This window comes from Canis aureus, chromosome 26 (genome assembly GCF_053574225.1).
Source record: "Canis aureus isolate CA01 chromosome 26, VMU_Caureus_v.1.0, whole genome shotgun sequence".
Classification (NCBI taxonomy): Eukaryota; Metazoa; Chordata; class Mammalia; order Carnivora; family Canidae; genus Canis; species Canis aureus.
The window spans coordinates 39332588-39351954 of record NC_135636.1 but is presented as its reverse complement, the minus strand read 5'-3'; the positions used below and the strand labels follow the sequence as shown (position 1 = coordinate 39351954).

General features: G+C 45.3%; 1 protein-coding gene across 2 annotated transcripts in view; it reads left to right on the top strand.

The window, feature by feature from the left end:
* Nucleotides 1-19367, top strand: part of SLC13A3 (solute carrier family 13 member 3) — a 75040-nt gene that overhangs the window by 39535 nt on the left and 16138 nt on the right. For both annotated transcript variants that reach the window (XM_077873448.1, XM_077873449.1), the window contains exons 4-9: nt 548-614; nt 3765-3947; nt 6300-6425; nt 11276-11371; nt 12333-12437; nt 16720-16817. In XM_077873448.1, coding sequence (XP_077729574.1) covers nt 548-614; nt 3765-3947; nt 6300-6425; nt 11276-11371; nt 12333-12437; nt 16720-16817 — 675 coding nt within the window. The remainder of the gene's footprint in view (nt 1-547; nt 615-3764; nt 3948-6299; nt 6426-11275; nt 11372-12332; nt 12438-16719; nt 16818-19367) is intronic.

Genomic DNA, 19367 nt, shown 5'->3' with positions numbered 1-19367 from the left:
CTGCTCCCCTCCCCACTCTGCGATCACTCTCCATCACATCACCCACTTTCCTCTCCTCCATCACTACCTGAGATGTCTATCCTTTATTCACTTATTGCCTGTCTCCCCTTCTAGAATATAGCCTTCATGGGAGCAGGGAACTTGTTCTATATTATTCACTGTGTACTGCAAACTCATAGCCAATAGCACATAGTAGGTGCTCAACAAATACTGAATGAATGAATGAATGAATGAATGAATGACAGCGGGGTCACCCAGCCCATTGTTGATCTATTATTTATAGCTAATCTTTCCCAAATATCCCTTTGGCAATTGCAGCTCAGGTGAGTTTAGTCCAGAGGACTTGCCACTTAATCCCTGCCCACTGGCCTAGGCCATCTCCAAATAGAGATTCATGAGACAAGAGGATGGAATTTTGAGTGCCTTTAAAAAAAACAACTAATAGTATAGGAGAGAAACCTGAGAAGCCCTTCCCGTTCGCTACAGGAGAATAGGAGCACTCCTATCCATTCATTACGTTACTAAAGACATCATGCTCTTTCCCTAGCTGCTGTGCGGAGGAATGGCCTACACCCCGTGCCCACGGAGATGCAGTTTCTTGCCAGCACAGAAGAGTGAGTTCCTGGTACAATTGATGGAGGAGCCAGTGCTTGGTTCAAGGAGATGATGAACAAGAATTTAATGCTACAAGCAATCCTCCCCCCATCCCCAGATTTTTCTCCAAATGACCTAATGCCCAGGTTTCTACCATCCATCCCTTTGGCTGAGGCATGGACACACCCAACGTCCTTACAAAATGCAGATATGGATAGAAAGGGCAGGATAGCACATTAAGTCCTTCTGATGAGGTGGAGCATCTGAAAGGAGGGTCCAGAGGAGTAGGAGCACAAAGACTGCCTGACAGTCAAGGAGGAGAGGGATGCAGACAGGCATCAAGAGGCTCTCAAGACAAAAGTGTCCTAAGAGACAATCACAGTCCTTCACATTTGCGTGACTTAGGAAGCATCTTCACATTGATGGCACACATAGTGGCTGGTGTCCTTTGCATTTGGCAGCGTGGTTAAGATCTTGAGGTCGGGAGCCCTGCAGACCTGACTTTGAACCTGGCTCTGCTGCTTACCGGCTGTGTGATTTGGACAGGACACTTAACCTCTCTGAGCCTCTGTTAGTTTCACCCACTGGACATGATAGTGGAACCCACCTTAGAGAGTTATTTTGAGATTAAATGAGACAATGTTGATCAAGCATCGATCATGCTGGCCCTTACATGCATGGATGGCAATGCTTGTTATTCAGGGCATCGTTATCTTGGGTCATTGATGAAACAGCAGGAAGTAAAGTCACTTGCTCAAGGCATCGCTGGACATCAGTCAGGTCTGTTTAATTCACTCAGCAAATATAGATACCTTACCATGAGCCAGGAACTGCCAGGGATGCAGCAACAGACAAAAATCCAGCCCTTGTGGAGTTTACGTCCCAGCAACAAGAAACAAACACATAAGTAAAAGTCACAGTATGTCAGATGGTCCTGAGAGCTTTGCAGGAGAACAAAGCAAGAAAGAAAGCTAGGGAGGGTGCCTGTGGGGTGTGAAAAGGCAGTGTTAAAATGAGTATTCAGGAAAGGCCTCTCTAAGAAGGTTCCGCTTAAGCAAACACCTGTAGGAGGTGAGGAGCTAGGGGATGATCTGTGGGAAGAGTGTTCTCAGCACAGGGGACAGCAGGTGCAAAGGTCTTGAGAGTCCAAAGCAGCCAGGAAACCAGTACGGCTGGAGTTGGGTGAGTGGATGGTAGGAATCAGGGTCAGAGATACTGCTTCTGTGCTGAGGGGTGTTGGTAGAGGGACAGAGCGTGAGGGACCTCATTGTCCAATGACGTAGCCTTGATTTTCAATGACGGGGGAGCCAGTGGAGGCTTTTAGCAGAGGAGGGACATGATCTTATGTCTGATGGTCTTATTCCATGGTCTCTGCTCCTTCCTGGCACTATACCTGGGGGCTTTGAGTCCAGCTTTGAGATATGGTTTCTGTGATTGGCCCAGCCACTCCCTACCACTCAACCTAGGAATCTCTTTGGACCATCTGCCCACACAGAGCTTGTGCTGAGTCTATTGGAAAAGGCCCACTTCTCATTCTCTAGAACTCCATGTCCACTGAATGAAAACCTTATCCATTGGATGGAGACTCTATATTCATTGGAATAAAAGTCCTCTCTCTGGGCCTCAGTTTCCCCAACTGAACAAAGAGAGACTTGCACTAGAGGAGCCCTAGGGTCCCTTCTGCTCTCCCATTCTCACCATGAGGCTCAGTCTGGTTGGGTGCCCAGGTCTGGGGGAGCCCACAGTTCCTGCCAGAATCTTCACCCTGAGAAGTCGGGCTGTAATATTAGTCTCCAGTCCTTGTCATCCTTTTAGACCCCAAATCATATCCCAATTGCCTTCCTGATAAGGGGCCTCTCATGTAGTAATTACAGCCAGAAAATATTTGAAGTATCTTTAATTCTTTTTAAAAAATGATTTGTTGTACAGGAACAATTCTTGATTTCATTCACTTACAAAAATTTTATAATTGAACAATTTAGAAGAATACTTTTAAGCAAAAAGAAAAATGTACCTTACATCTCACTCTCAAAGACTGATTAAAAACAGTTAAGTGAATACTATTCTAGACTATTTCTCGATACCTCTCTATGTACCTAAGTGCATTTTTAAAATAAAAACATTCATCATGTTGTATCTGGTCTTCTCAAACCTGCTGTCTCACTTAATGGAATGTACTTTTCACCTCAATAAATTTACAGCAACATTAATATCTTTTAATTATATAATTAACAATTTTTAATTTCCTTCTTTCCCCATACTCTTTTCACCGCACCAGAAAATACAAAGAAAGAAAAAAAAGGGGGGGGGGGGAATCCACTATTTCCACCCCCTAAAAAGGTACCAAAAAACTCTATTCTGAATTTTTCTTAATACTCATATATTCAAAAAATGTGAATTTTTAAAAGATTTTATTTATTTATTTATTTATTTATTTATTTGAGAAAAAGCGAGAGGGAGAGAGAACAAGTGGTGGAAGGGGCAGAGGGAGAAGCAGACTCCCCACTGAACGGAGAGCCCAGTGCAGGGCTCAATCTAGGACCCTGGGATCATGACCTGAGCAAAAGACAGATGTTTAACCGACTGAGCCACCCAGGCGCCCCAATATGTGAAAATTTTAAAAATAAAAAAATTAAGTGGTGCAGTCACTGACCCTTTTCCCCTTTACATAATAGACATCTTTCATCTTAATAAACATCCACCTAGATCTTGTTTTTTAATAACTATGCTGACATCCCATTCCGAAAGACAATCATTTTTATTGAGCCAATCCCTTCTGGATGGAGATGTAGGTTGTTCTAGTATAGTTAGTGCCACTTACAAAAATTTTATAATTGCACAATTTAAAAGAATACTTTTAAGCAAAAATAAAAATATACCCCACATCTCACTCTCAAAGATAGATTAAAACAATTAAGTGAATACTATTCTAGACTATTTCTGGATAGTCTCTTATACCCACACCTGAGGCACCTGCCCAGTTACTTCTTTAGGATAAATTCTTAGACTACCTGAGCTGAAAGTTTGCACATCTTTAGAGGCTTTTGATGCCCTGCTGACCTGCCTTCAAGGAAGACCACTTCTTTTTCCCAACCCGACTGGTTTGTTTCCCCAGGAGGCCAGGAATTCTGATTGTGTTCTGAATGGCTTCTCTTTGGGTTTGTTTAAAGCAAAGACTGTCCTGAGGCTGAGGCTCCATTGGACCTTCTGGCAGACTGCAAGAAGGAGGAGGAATACCGCAGGAACATCTGGAAGGGCTTCCTCATCTCCATCCCCTACTCGGCCAGCATTGGGGGCACTGCGACCCTCACGGGCACGGCCCCCAACCTCATCCTGCTTGGCCAGCTCAAAAGGTAAAGGCAAGTGTGCCCTGGCTGGCACTCGAGTTCTTGCTCCTCCCGCCTCTCTCCCTCTCCATCTCAACATTGGGGAAATCCTTACTGAATGCCTTCTATTGGCCAGACTTCTGGGGACCCAGCAGTGGACAGACTCAGCAAAGTCCCAGCCCTAGGGAAGTTCCATTTGGGTGGGAGAGACAAGCAATAAAGGAAATGGGAAATGGATATATAATATGTCGGTGCAATAAGCTATGAAATAAAATAAAGTGGGGATGAGGGTGTGGAAGGGACAGGAGTGGGTGCTGTTTTATATAGACTGGTCAGGAATGTGCCACCTCTCTAACAGGGTGACATCTGAGACCTAGGAGCTATGTGAGCATAGGAGGGAAGAGCATTCCAGACAGGGACTAGCCTGTTCAAAGGTGAGGCACACAAAACCGATGAGGCTGGGGTTCAAGAGGCAAAGGGAATTGTGGGAGGAGATAAGGTAAGTTGTTAGGACCCCAGCTTTTCCTGACAGTGAGATTGGGGCATCAGTGGAAAGCTGGCAGCAAAGAAACGACATGATGTGGCTGTAAGGTCCCAGAAGAAGCTTCGCAACCAGGTGCACAGGCCAGGAGCTATGTTTCCCCAGCACTGAAGCGGTTCAAATAGTAGCTGGATGGCTGGCTGTCAGGGCAGGAGAATAAAAGAGAAGGATTCTCAGATGGCATGAGTCATCAACTCTATTATCCCAAGCCTCTTCATTTGCAGATGTAAACAATTCCAGTATTTCAAGATTCTGTTCCTAACAGAACATGAGAGACTCCTAACTCTGGGAAATGAACTAGGGGTGGTGGAAGGGGAGGTGGGCGGGGGGTGGGGGGGGTGTGTGACTGACTGGGTGATGGGCACTGAGGGGGGCACTTGATGGGATGAGCACTGGGTGTTATTCTATATGTTGGCAAATTGAACACCAATAAAAAATAAATTTATTTAAAAAAAAAAAGATTCTGTTCCTAAGATTTTCAGATTCCAGGATTTTGAGAAGTGGGGATTCTAAGATTCCCCTGCAGTGGAGATGCATCATGTGTTCACTTAATCCACATGAATATAAACGTAAGCATTTGGCAAACAAACACAACAGAAGTATTTAATATGCAACATGGCCCCAGGCTCTGGCCAACTTCTTTATCCCGGTAATCAACCAAAGAATCAAGGACTTCCTAGGATGATGAGGGAAGGCTGGACTTCCTGAAAGCAGGTTCGTTATCACTTTTAATCAAGTGATTTTCATGAGAAATTCTAAGTACACCCATGTGGTACCTCCTGAGCCAATTTTAAAACCTTAATTTTCCACCATATTCTCACGTTCTAAAATCTTTTTGATTTTCAGACTTGATGATAGAAGCCAGTGATTCTCAGCCAGGGGTGCATATTAGAGTTAGCCTGGAGGGTGAAAAAAATATGCCTGGGCCTCAGTTGCAGAGATTCTGATTCAGGAGGTGTGGATGGGGGCCAGGCATCACTATTGCCCCGATTGACTTAAGCCCACAGCACACCTTTGGTGTCTTTTCATCTTTGAGCAAGGTCTGGCTGTGCTTTGTGTTTTTTGCTTAAGGATTGAAAAACCGGAAGCCAAGATGGGCCTCCTGCTTGAGACGTGGAGACAATCTGGGTTGGCTTTTTAGTGTCCTCAGTGAGAAGTGCCAGCAAAGGGCCATTCGGCCTAGAGGACAAAGCTGGAGCACATCCCCAGGGTTGGTCAGGAAAGATGTGGGCTCTGGGGCCTCCTGGGGCAGATACCGAGTTGGGACATAGGAAGGAATGGACAGAGCAGGGGAGCAGTTGCTGCCAGAGGGTTTTCAGGTTGCCTGCCCACCCTGATGTGAGCAGAACTTTGTTCCAGCTTGAAAAGAAATTAAGGAAAAAATGCTGGAGGTATAAGTAAAAATATCAAATGTGAAGGATTTTGAACAAATCACATGCAAATCACATGTGAATCACATGCAACATTTAATTGCATAAGCTTGGACCTTCTGGTCTAGAAGGGGGGGGATTTAAAATGAATGCCAAGTAACAGGGGGTTCTGATTCTCTAGCCAGGAGCGTGGGGAGGTGGGAAAAGAGCTACCCTGGGCAACCCCCTTGGCCTTTGCTCCCCAAATACATTTTGTTACTTTACTCTGATTATATAGGTACGTTACAGAACACTCAGAAAATGTCAGGAAAAAAATTGAAATACCTTCAATCCACTGTTAATATTAAGCATATTCTAGTTTCTATATATAAACTTCGGTGTTCTAGCTCGGAAATAGCCACCTGTATGTATGCGCTATACATCGGCCTGGCTGGCCTGGGCTGGCTCTCATCGCTCCCCTTTCCCCAGTTTCTTCCCACAGTGCGATGTGGTGAATTTCGGCTCCTGGTTCATTTTCGCCTTCCCCCTCATGGTGCTGTTCCTGTTGGTGGGCTGGCTGTGGATCTCCTTCCTGTATGGAGGAATGACCCTGAGGTACCCTTCAAGCTTACTTCAAGCGCTGAGCCCAGCTGGAGTTCCAGGTTCCTTCTCGTTGGGTAGAGAGTGGTCTTCTCAAGTCGAGTTTCCTCCTACGGAAATGGAGGATCGTCACTGCAATTTAATGTTCCCTTATTTTTTTTTAAGATTTTATTTATTTATTTATTCATGAGAGAGGCAGAGACATAGGCAGAGGGAGAAGCAGGCTCCTTGCAGGGAGTCTGATGTGGCACTTGATCCCAGGACCCAGGGATCACGCCTGAGCCAAAGGCAGGTGCTCAACCACTAAGCCACCCAGGCACCCTCATGTTCTTTTCTTATGTGGTGACTATAGTAGACCTCACCTCCCAGGGATGTGAGGATTGTGGGTGATGTGACCTGCCTGCTACACCCAGACCACCCATCATTGGTAATTACAGACAGCCCTGTCCTTTAAGTATGATAAACACTCTTATGGGAGGAGAAAGAGGAGCACTCTCTCCCATTTTATGGGGCCCTGATACAGGAGATAATTTGGGGTGGCGTGAGGACAAGGTATTAAATAACATCAGCTCGTATTGTGAGAAAAAGAATCCTTTATCAACTCTCATAGAATGGAACGAGTCTCAGTTGGGTGGTGGGGAAACTGTAATACCTCTCTAACATTTCCAAATCAGCTTTTCAAACAAAGAGCAAGCGTCAGTTCCAGAGACCTAAGCCAGCAATGGTGTCTAGGCAGAGTGTAATAATCGCTTTGCTATCATGTATTTATTTTTACGATTACTTTTTTTTTATGACAAATGATTCTTGTTTTCCATTTATGGGAGCGATAGAAAGTTTTCTGGTTACATACATTTCGTTCATTAAAATGAAGAATCTAAAATGATGAATCTATTTGGAGGAAAATATTAAGCAAATGTGAGCCCAGGTGGTATGTGGTTATGGGAACATTTGTGAAGGCAGGCTACGGATGCCTGGAGTTTGGGGCATCCTAATGTAGGAATTACACAGTTCAGGGCTGAGGGTAGCAGGTATGTCGTGGAGTCATTCTCCGACTCCATCCCCTCATCTCTCTGGGCCTTCATTTGTCCATCTGTTAAATGGAACCAGTAGATGCTACTCTAGATCAAAGGGATGTGAAGATGTTTGAGAATAGGAAGGCTCTGATCACGGTGTTCTTTGACTCAGATGCCTTCCAGAAATCCTCAGAGCAGAAACTCGGGATTCAAGACCCAAGTTAGCTCAGAGAAGCAAGTTCTGACCTTGGACTCAGATGGATCAGAATTCAAATCACGCTTCCATGTGACCTCGAGCAATTTGGTAACCCCCCCGAGGTTTAATGTCTTCACTTTAGATTGGGGCTAAAAGTTAGCTTCAGCTAAAGTCAAGTCTGAATGAGGGAGGACGTACAAAGTGTCCAGGAGCGAGCCAGAAATAGAGCCTGTTTGTCCAGTCTACCTGTTTCAATCTAGCAGGCATCTGCAGAACTCAGCCACGAGAGGATGGACGAAACGCAGGTAGAGGGAAGTTCAGTGGCAGACGTGTTTCTGGGTGACAGAGAAGTTTCAGGCCAATGTCATGACACCATCTTCACTCAGCAAATATCTACTGAGCACCTCCTGTGTGCCTACCACTGTTCCGGGTGTCGAGCATGTAGCAGTGGGCGAGGCAGAAACATCCCTGCCCTTGGGGAGCTTGCACTCAACGTGGGGAAGACAGACAGGGAACAGCCAAGTGTAGCAGGAATGCCAGTCGGAAGTGCCGTGAAGGAAAAGACAGTGAGAGGTGAAGATATGCCCTGGAGGACTCTCTCCTCACTGGGAGGTCAGGAGAGCTTCTTTGGGGAAGGGACATGAAGAATGAATAGACCTAATTCGGTAAAGGAAGGAAAGGATATGTGGGCATGAGGAAGAACATTCCAAGCAGACAGAACAGTGAGTGCAAAGGCCCTGAGGCTGCAGGTAGTGAGGGATGTTTTGGAACTGAAAGGTTAAAGTGACTGAGTTGAGGGGGTGAGGGAGACCTGTGGGAGATGAGGTCAGGGAACAAGGCAGAAGTTTTCACCTGGAAATGAACCCCAAACCCCCACCCCAAACTCCTTCACCAAGGGACATTCGGCAGTATCTACCGACATTTTGGTTGTCACTGCTAAGGAAGTACTACTGGCGTCTAGTGAGTAGACATTCTGCAATTCTACAGGATCTACAAAACACAAGTCAGCCTCCTGCAGCAAGGAATCATCCCACCCCACAACAAAGAAAGATCCCGCCCCAATATATTAATTAGTTCCAAGGTGGAGAAACCCTGGGCTGGATCATTGAGAGGCTTGTGGAGGTTTGATCTTCATACAAAAGAGCCATAGTGAGGATTTTTTAAAAATACATTCATTTGTTGTTGTTGTTTTAATTTGGATAAGCAACACATACACATGGTTCAAAAATCAAAACGATGCATAGAGATAGGCAGTGAGAATTCTTCTTCCCAACCATGTCTTCATTTACCCATTCACCCAATACTTCCCCCAAAACAGGCAGCTACTTTTATTGGTTTCTTGGGTAATCCTCCAGAGTTTCTGTAAATAAATAGAAGCAGATGTAGTATATTTTCTGGTGACTAGTCTCCCAATACAGATACGATTTTGTATATTAGCGCGTATTTTTCTAAAGTAAATTTCCATAGGTGAGACTTTGGAGTCTCATTATAAACACATCTTCCTTTTAATAGATATTATCAAGTCATTATCCATAGAATTTGGAGAATTTGTTCTCCTATTTATGATGGATGGTTCTCCTACGAATTTGTACAAATATGAATTTGTTCTCCTGTTTATGATGGATGAGAGTATCTGCTTCCATGCAGCAGTGGATTTTTGCCAATCTGATAAGAGAAAAACAATTTGCATTCATTTTATTAAGAGTCACTTGAGTAACTTTTCTTTTCTTTTCTTTTTTTTTTTTTTTTTTGAGTAACTTTTCATATTGGAGGGCAACATGAAAAGTTTTCCAATCTTCATTAGGGCCACTGGTATTTTCTTTCTTGTGGCTTATTAAACTGTGTGTTTATATCCTCTGTATATTTTTTCAAATGGATTATTGGTCCTGATCTTCTTGATTTCTAGCACTCTTTATATATTGAAATATTAGTGTTTATTCTGCAACATAAGTTGCAAATATTTTTTCCTGATTTGTTTTTTACTTTGCTTATGGTGCTTTTTCCATGAAGAATTTCTTAGAAAAAAAAAATTTTAAGGGACATCTGAGTGCCTCAGCGGTTGAGTATCTCCCTTTGGCTCAGGGCATGATCCTGGGGTCTGGGGATCTAGTCCCACATCCGACTCCCTACAAGGATCTGCTTCTCCCTCTGCCTATGTCTCTGCCTCTATCTCTGTGTCTCTAATGAATACGAAAATCTCTCAAAAAAAGAAAAAAAAACTTTTTTTAAAGATTTTGTTTATTTGAGAGAGAGAGAGAGAGTGAGTGTGAGAGAGAGCAAGAATGCACAAGCCAGGAAAGAGGCAGAAGGAGAAAGAGAAGCAGACTCCCTGCTGAGCAGGGAGCCTGATGCAAGGCTCAATTCCAGAACCCTGAGATCATGACCTGAACAGAAGGCAGACACCCAACCAACTGAAGCACCCAGGTGTCCCTAGAAAATTTTTATAGCTGAATTTCTCAATCTTTCTCATTGTGACTTCTGAATTTTCAGTACCAGATTTTCCCATTACAGGAGTTGTAAAAAAATAATCTCATGTTTTAATCTAGTTTTTTGCTTGCTTTTTGATTTTTACACTGAAATCTTTTACCTGTTTAGAGTTTATCCTTTAAAAAAAAACACATTTTATTTATTTATTCATAGAGACACAGAGAGAGAGAGAGGCAGAGACACAGGCAGAGGGAGAAGCAGGCTTCATGTAGGGAGCCTGACGTGGGACTCGATCCCGGGTCTCCGGGATCACGCCCTGTGCTGGAGGTGGTGCCAAACCCACTGAGCCACCAGGGCTGCCCTGTTTAGAGTTTATCCTTAGGGTGCAATGTGAGGTTTGGATCCAACTTCATTTCTTTGTTTCAGGTGGCCACCCAGTTTTCCAGTGCTATTTATTGTCACACAAAAGTTTTAAAATTTGACAAAGTCCAATTTATCTACTTTGGTTGCTTGAGCTTTTAGCATTATTATATCAAGAAATGTTGCCTAATCCAGAACCAGAAAAATTTAGCCCCATATCTTCTTCTAAGAATTTTATATAAAAAAAGAAAAAGAAAAAAAATTTTTATACATCGAGCCCTTATATTTAGGTCTTATCCATTTTGAGTTTAAAACTTTTTTATATGGCTTGAGGTGGGGGTCCACGTTCATCCTTTTGCACGTAGCTATCCAGTTGCCCTAGCATCATATGTGAAAAGACTTTTCTTGCCTGGTTGAATGGTCTTGGTACTCTTACCAAAACCCAGTTGAGCATGGAAGTATGGGTTTATATGTGGACTCCCAATTCCATCCCATTGATCTGTATGTCACCACCACTGACCATCTTTTCCACACCAGTCTGAGATACCAACTTGACCATAGACTAAATCCCCAGCCTATTTCTGGACTTCTGACTTTGTTCCGTTGGTTTTATTCACGTGTCCTTTTGACTCCCTGAAGAACTGTAAGCCTGGGAGTCCTATGAGCAGATCCACATTTTTACAAGGGCAATGAGGCTATCAGTGGGGAGAACAGACTTTAGAAAGGGAAGACACAGGGAGGGAGGCCACTCAGCAGCAGGCTGTTCATCTCCAGAACAGAGAAAATGAGGCTTGGCCAGGGAGTGGTGGGGAGTCGAGGGGTTATTCACATTTGCAGTGGCTGCTCCTAATCTCCCTACTCCATTTCAGGGGCTGGAGGAAGAAGAAATCTGAGATCAAAAGTGTTGCAGAAGACAGGGCTCGAGCTGTGATTCGGGAGGAATTCCAGAACCTGGGGCCCATCAAGTGCGTGGTACCGGGGTTCCTGGTAGTGGGGGGGAGCCCAGCGTAGACTTTCAGGAGAGCCACCTCCCACCCCGACCTCTGGATCCCTGGGGGCTGAGTTCCAGGGGAATCAAGACGATGGCCTGGCAGCCTGAAGATGGAGGGTAAGAGGGTGGCTTAGCCAGTCAGCCTCTTGTCCTGGCCCAGGAAGCCCCTCAGGGTGTACCTGGGGTGGGGACCTGCCACCTGTCCAGCTTGGGCGCTGTTTCCCTCCTGGCACGCAGGATCCCCAACACAACCTCCTGGGACCTTTCTCAGAGCACATTTTCCATTCAGTGAGAATACCTAGGAGTTAGGAGGTCTGCGCCCAGGAGCTGGCCCTGCCACGAACTGCTGTGTAGCCTCGGGCAAAGCACTAACCTTCTCTGGGCCCTGCTCCCCAGTCCGTGGAATGGCCACTTTGGGTAGATGTTTACTCCGACTTTTGAAGATTGTCTGTGTCTGCCCTCTGCACATCCATCATCTTCCTCTGCACATCCATCTTCCCCTGCATGTATGACTGTTCCTCTCTCTTTCGCCTCCCTCTGTTTCTATTTCCTTTTTTTCTGACTCTGCCTCTACTTTGCTTTTCCTTTCTCTCTAGTGATTCTCCTTAGGACCTTGGGAAATTCCTGGTGGGAATGATATAAATAACCTGGGGGGAAGGTGGTGACTGATGCTCAGGTAGGAGCTTGGGGGAGTGTGGGAGCCCCTTGCAGGAATCCCCTTACACCCCAGGATACCCTTCCCCTCACTCTGGGGAGTGGATTACTTCTCAGGATACCCTTCCCCTCACTCTGAGGAGTAGATTACTTCTCGCAGCTTCTCAGAGGCAGGGCCAGGGGCCAGGTCACAGCCAGCAGGCACCTGCCTCAGACCTCCCCACGCGGTGGTCCGCCCAAAGCCTGCCATCAGCATAGCGCCTGCCTTATCTGTGCCACAGGTTTGCCGAACAGGCTGTGTTCACCCTTTTCTGCATGTTCGCCATCCTCCTCTTCTCCCGGGATCCGAAGTTCATCCCTGGCTGGGCCAGTTTCTTCACCCCTGGGTGAGACTTGGGGAACTTGAGGGTGGAGCCCCAACAGGGAAGATTCTGGGATGGGCCACCAAGAGCTGGAGAGACAGTGTAGCTGGGGGTGAGGGGAAAGGGCTGGGCTAGGCGTATATCCTTGGTCCCCTGTGACTATAAACTTTTACCCTCTAAAAAATTTAGGTTCTGATGATAAAACATTTTGGGTTCTCATGTGTCAGGAGCTTTGCCTTTGGAGTCAGGCAAAACTAAGTTCAAATGCCAGCTCTGCAGCTTGTAAATGGTGGTACCCTGAGCACATCATTCATTCATTGACTCATGAGTTTGTTCAATCAGTCAGCATTTATGGAGCACCTGTTGTGTGCTACATATTGTGCTAGATGCTGGGGATGCAGACAAAAGCAAATAGTTCAACAGCAAACCCCTGCAGATTGCAATGAGCACAAAGAAAGAAAGAGCAAGAGGACTATATTATAAAGGAATGAGGCGTGGGCATTGACTGTGGCTAGTTCTGGGAGGAAGCAAAGTTCCCAGTAGAAATAAGCACTGGAGGCATGTTGGGAATGTCTACTGAGAGCCAGAGGGCAGGAACTTAATTTGAGGAACTGAAGGAAGCCCCATGTGACCAAGGCTCGGTGGGAAGGGAGGAAAATCAGCAAGACATCACAGAAAGGGCAGGCAAGAGCCAGGTCCTGGAGAGTCTTCTTGGATGAGGAAAACTTTTCTTTTTTGGGGGGGGGGAAACTTTTCTGTGAGGGAGGCTCTGTGCCTCTGTTTTCTTATCTGTAAAGTGGAATTATCAAAGTACAATTCTTATTGGATTGTTCCAAGGATCAATGAGGTAGCTCATGTCAAGTGATTAGAATGGCACAAGGAATGAACTCAATAAAGGATTAGCTCTACTTGCTAGGGGATGGATAGGGGAAAAGAGGTAAGAGCTTTAACACCATCTAGATGACCCTCTGTCATCTAGGACAGGGCTGGCAAACTAAGGCTCATGGGCCAACTCTGGCCCACCACTTGTATTCGGATGGCTTTTCCATTTTTAAATGGGTAAAAATCAAAAGACAAATATTCACGATGCATAGAAATTATATGAAAGTCAAAGGTCAGTGTCTATGAATAAAGTTTCATTGGAACTCAGCCACACCAGCTCATTTAGGTATTGCTCACAGCTGCTTTCATATTGCAACATTAAAGTGGAGTCAGGACAAAGACCACATGGCCTGCAAAGTCAAGAGTGTGCCCCTTTACTGTGCGTGCCTTACTGTGCGCCCCTTTACAGAAGATGCTCACTGGGTCTTGCCGGCATGATAAAAATGGTAGCACTGGACAGGCAACCATCAAGATCTGTTTGGAAGTTAGAAATGATAGCTCTTGCTGCCCAATAGGATTTGGGGACGTGAGGGAAGGAGCACCTGCATGGGTGGTGGTTAGTTGGAGAAGAACCTTCTTTAGGAGACAGTGGGCAGCTTATCAACAATTTGATTTTGGACTTGGGTTAGACTTGTCAAGTCAAATATGTCTTTCAAATACTGCAACCGGCAGCTGGAACCACAAGCCCGGAGCTCAAAGGAGGTATTGAGTTGCAGGTATAAATCCAGGAGTCATCCCATAAATTTGAAATTTAAATCCATAGGAACTAATGGGATCAGCTAGGGAAGAGTAAAGGGAGAGTGTAGAAGACTCTGAGGACCCCCAACATTTAGGGGCTGGGTAGAGGAGAGACCTGGAAGAAGCAGGCAGTGAGGTAAGTAGAAAACCCCGTGCAACAAATGAGCAAAGGCTAAGATTGGGAAGCATTTTTAGATGAGTGAGTGAGCCACCACATCAGATTCTGGTGTGTCAGAACAGAATTAGATAGGACATATGTCCTCTGGTTTCAGTGAGATCTGATGATTTCCATCAGCACCATCTGATAGAAATATAATGTCAGCCACATACATAATTTCCCAGTTTTAGTGGCCACATTTAAAAAGTCAAAAGAAACAATGAGCTTAATTTTAGTAATATATTTCATTTAACCCAATATATTATTTCAACATGGAATCTATATAAAGAATTATCAAGATATTTTATTTTTGTTCATACTAAATCTTCAAAGTCTGGTGTGTGTTTTTATAAGGTAACACATCTAAGTTTGGTCATGCCAGAATTCAAGTGTCTACTAGCCACATGTGGCCACTGGCTGCCCTATTGGATAGAGCAGTTCTACACAGGGGACTCTTGGAGCCTCAAACAACCCCAGGTAAATGGGTGAATAAGGTTCTGATCTCATGTGAGTTATTATGAGGAAGAAGCAATGTCATTTCACAGAGCCAAGAGAAGTGGCTCTTACTACTATTGTCTTATTTTCCAAAATGTAGATACTGTATTTTTTTTTCAAATGAAAAGTAGGTGTTGTAAACATTCCAACAATACAAAGAAAGCAAAAGTCACCTAGAAACTCAGTCTCCAATTCTGAGTTAAAAATGCCTATCCAGGAACTGTTCTATATCTTAATCCCATTGGTGGTTGGTTACAGGACAGTATACATTAGCCAAAATTTAAGCTATGTCCTTTAAATGGGTGCATTTTATTACATGTTAAATATATTTCAATAAAGCTAATTGTAAAAATACATGCAAACTAGTTAAAAAGAAACCTATCTAAACAGAAGATTTTTTTTAAAGAAATGTGATTACTGTAGACATTTTATTTGTGATCTGCCATTTTCTTTTTTGTTCAACTATATGTTATGCACACTCCTTATAAAAAATTCAAACAATGCTGAATTGAAAAAGTAAAAGTAAATGAAGAAATTATCAAATTAAGAGTTTGGTGTCTAACATATAGGATATACACACACAGACATGTGTACACATGTTACAAAAAACTAGCAAGTACAAATACATCATCACAAGCAACTTGCTATTTCTGACCTACTTCACTCTTTTTAAACCCTCCATAGTAAAAAAATAAAAATAAAAAAATAAAAAACAAAAAACAAAATAAATAAAAATAAATAAACCCTCCATAGTATTCTATAGAATGAGAGTATCTTAATCTATTTAAACAATTCCTTTTGGATCGTGTCTAATACTGCAAATAAAACTGTCTTTTTATTTACAAAATATCTTGGTTGTACTTTTAGGTCAATGCGTAAAGATTGATCTATCTTTAAAAAAAACAGATGCAGGGTATTTCATTATAGATACACTGTTACATATACATTATCATACACAATTTATTTACACATGTCTGTACTAAAAATCTTCCATTATTTTCCCCTTTTATCCATAATGAATATCCCTGCACCTAATCTGTATATCGGAGGCCAGTTCTCCTGAGGATCAATTCCTAGAAGTATAACACCTGGATCAAGGGGTATTCACATGTAAAATATTGAAATATGTTGCCAGCTGCCCTCCAGCAGGTTAAATCAGTTTATTTTCACACCACCAGTGTATGTTTTCCAACCTGTCCATTAGGTATTATCGTTACCCTTTCAACTTTTGCCTGTTGTTAGCAGACGAGTGATGCTCCATTAGCAGTGGGCTTCTATTTCTCTGATACAGTGATGTTGACTATCTTTTCCAGTTTCTTGGTGATTGGAATACTCTTCTTCTCAAATGTGTGGGCTGAAAGGGCTTTTGTTGACATGGGGCTCTATGCTTCATTGGGCCTGGAGCCAGACAAATCTGGGTTCAATGGCGGTCTCCTGCATGGACCATGGTGTGGCCTTGAGCAAGTTGCTTCTGCGAGCTAAGCCTCAGATTTCTCATCTGAGATCAAAGCTGCCTGCCCCAGAGGGATGTTTCTGGGACTTCTGTGAGCTTAATGTCTCCATAAGATGCGCAGTGGATCCTTCAAAGGCAGTAATTAGATTTTGTGGGGCCGTGAGCCTGCTTCCATCTTCATTCTGCTGGTGTGAAGGGGCTGCATCTGTGGACTAGGCTGCCCATCCCAGGAGGGATGCAATCAGAAGCTGAGCAAATCCGTACAAGCTCTTAGAGAAGCCCTGGTTATGGTGATTGGCAGGAGTTCCATAGATCCCATATTTGGAGATGCCTAGATTCTTCCCTCTTTGGTCAAGTCTCTCTTCCTAGGAGGATGAGCCTTTGTTTGTCACAGGCAGCCTCAAAGCACCTCAGGGAGTCTGGATAGAGAGAGGGCTCCAGCATCCCAGGGGGCTGTTGTATCAGTGCTGAGTGGCCCCCAACAATGCCCCCTTCCCACAAATCCTCATTTGCAAATCTGCCAAACTGGCAGCCTGCTGAGATGCCCGAGGGTCACATGCTTTGGGGCCTTGTCATTGTAGGTTTCTTTCTGATGCTGTCACCGGAGTGGCCATTGTCACCATCTTGTTCTTCTTCCCATCCCAAAGGCCCTCTTTCAAGTGGTGGTTTGACTTAAAAGGTAAGGTGTCAAGGCTGGGGTCTCAGTGGGCTCAGCGAGAACTGTGACTGAACATGGTAATCAGTGACCTCGAGGCGGGGCCCCTGCCGGGGACCTGAACCCCACTGTACTAACTATGTGGTCCCACTTCTTCCCTCTTCTCTGTCCAAGGCGTTAGCTAGTCTGGGCGCTTGGGGCTGCCAGAGGTGACAGGCCAGGGTAGGAGTTAGCTACAGTTGGCCAATCCAGATGGCTGCTTTGTACAGCCTGTGAGGAAAGACTAGCTTTTACATTTTTTAATAGTTGAAAAGAATCAGAAGAAAAATATTTCATGACATGAACATTACACGAAATTCAGATTTCAGTGTCCACAAATAAAGTTTATTTCTTCAGTAAGAAATTTGTGGACATTTATTTTCTTCAGTGACATAAGAATCTACACAAAAGCCTCGATTTTGCCTCTTGGCTCACAAAACCCATACAAAAAAATACTTACTTTCTGACTCTTTTACAGAAAACCCACACCACACCAGGGCCCAAGGCAGGAGTTGGGACTCTGACTCCGTCGCCTAAGGGACCAGACGTACAAATCTCAAGCTAGATATAGGAAGTGGTGGGGACTGAGGCACAACAGCCTAGCAGCGTTCCAGGTCAGTTTAAAAGGACCACTGAGCCCCCCAAACCAAAACCTCTGCAAGCTGGCCTTCAGATGGCCAGCCTGTGCCCCCACTGAGTCCCCAGCAGGTGTGTCTGCCAGACAAGGTGCTGTCACCTACCACCTGTGACAGTGGCTGCTCCATCTGGGGCAGTGGGATGAGCTCTGCACCCAGAGTCAGAAATAGGTTCATCATCTAGAGTCTAGGGCAGGTTAGCTCCAGCTTCAGAGGAGGAGGAGGAGGTCTGGGCGTGGGGATCAGTAGGTAGATGATTTCGCAGGGCCCCGGAAATAGTTATTGCAGCCGAGGGAACACTGGGTCCAGGGAGCCTCGGGCTGTGGGTAAAGATTGGGCAACCGGGCAGGCTTCGTCTCTGCTCCTCCGTCTTCCTCCCAGCTGGCTTCATCATGCTCCCCGAAGACCACGTCCTGGCCTCTCCCCGGTTTCTACTGCTTCTGGGTCTCTTTATAGCTTCTGCTTCTGTATAGTTCCTGCTTTTTTTAGAACCTGGGTTCCCTTCCCATGTCTCGTCTGTCACGATGCCCACGTTCTCCTGGCATCCACTTGCTCATCCCCCCCTCCCCCGTAGCACAAGGCCTCCCTTTCTCTCTGTCCTTTCACTTTTATTTTTTTTAATGTCCTTTCACTTTTAGCTTCACTTCTGTGCACCTGCTGTCGCTCCACTTGCCATGCATACCTCTGAGAGTAAGAATCTGCTTGGTCGGCCTTGTTTTTATTTGGCCAGCTCTCCCACCAGGCCGCCTCGTAGCCCTCATGTGGACTGGCTGCCCTGGTCAGGTCCCATCCGCGGCTCTGTCACCTGTGGGTGGGCTCAGAAGGCTCAGAGCTCCTCCTCAGCCGAGGCTGCGGTGAGGGCCTGTGACGAGGACGTCTGGTGCCCAGCCCTGGTACTAAGTTGCTGGGTGGCCCTGAGTAAGTTCCTTGGTTGTCTGGGCCTTGTCTTCCCACTTAGAGGACGAACATGTCCCTTGGACACTCTTCACCTCTTGCTTTAGTGGTTTGATAGAACAAAGCTTGCAAACTCAGATGCCCACAGGGAGGTAATGGCTTTGGGTGCAGCGACTGGGGGCAGGAAGATGTGCTTCATGACACCCACCACCTGCACTGCCTCGCCCCCACCCAGCTTTCCTTTAGAGTTTTTGAAACAGAGAAGAGCGTCAATATGAGGAAAAGAGCAGCAAAGGCTGCTCGTGTGTGGCAAGACCCTTCACTTCAGGGTCAGGGTGCTGTGGGGTCCGTGGAGAACTGGCAAGACAATGCCCTTTAAATAAAAGGGCGGCTGTGACTCAGTTTCCACCGAGTGTCACCATGCGGGACAGCAGGACTAATCTTGCCAGGTTTCCTGATTTATCAAGACAAGCAAAACACTTTATGCAATCTCCCTGATTTTAAACATTGGCAACTAACTCGAATTGAAAACACGGTGTGGACCCAGAACAGGAGCGTTAAAGCCCATCCAGGAGTTGGGTCTGGCCCGTCTGTGGGGCACAGCATGCCACTTCGGCAGAAGGTTCTTCGGGCTGGAGTTTCAGGTGTTGCCTCCAGTGGAAGGAGAGAGGGGGCCCTCCACGAACACCGCCTGTGCTTTGGCCACCAGTGGGCTCGCACAGCCTTGAAATGATGCGCTCTAGTGCTCAGCCCTCAGGACTCACATGGAGCCTGGGAGCGGCCGGTTTCCATGGAAAGTGACTCGATCAAGGTCACACAGCTAGCTAAACAGAGACAGGGGGTAGAACCCAGGCGTCCAGGACAACCTTGATTTTCTTACTATACCCACTGTCTTCCATCCTTGCCTGGGTTGGAGTTACACTTGCATTTCTGTCCCTTTGTGGTCACTCAGCAAGTATCGACGCAGTGCCTACTATGTGCTGGGCACTGTGCCCGTGGATGATGA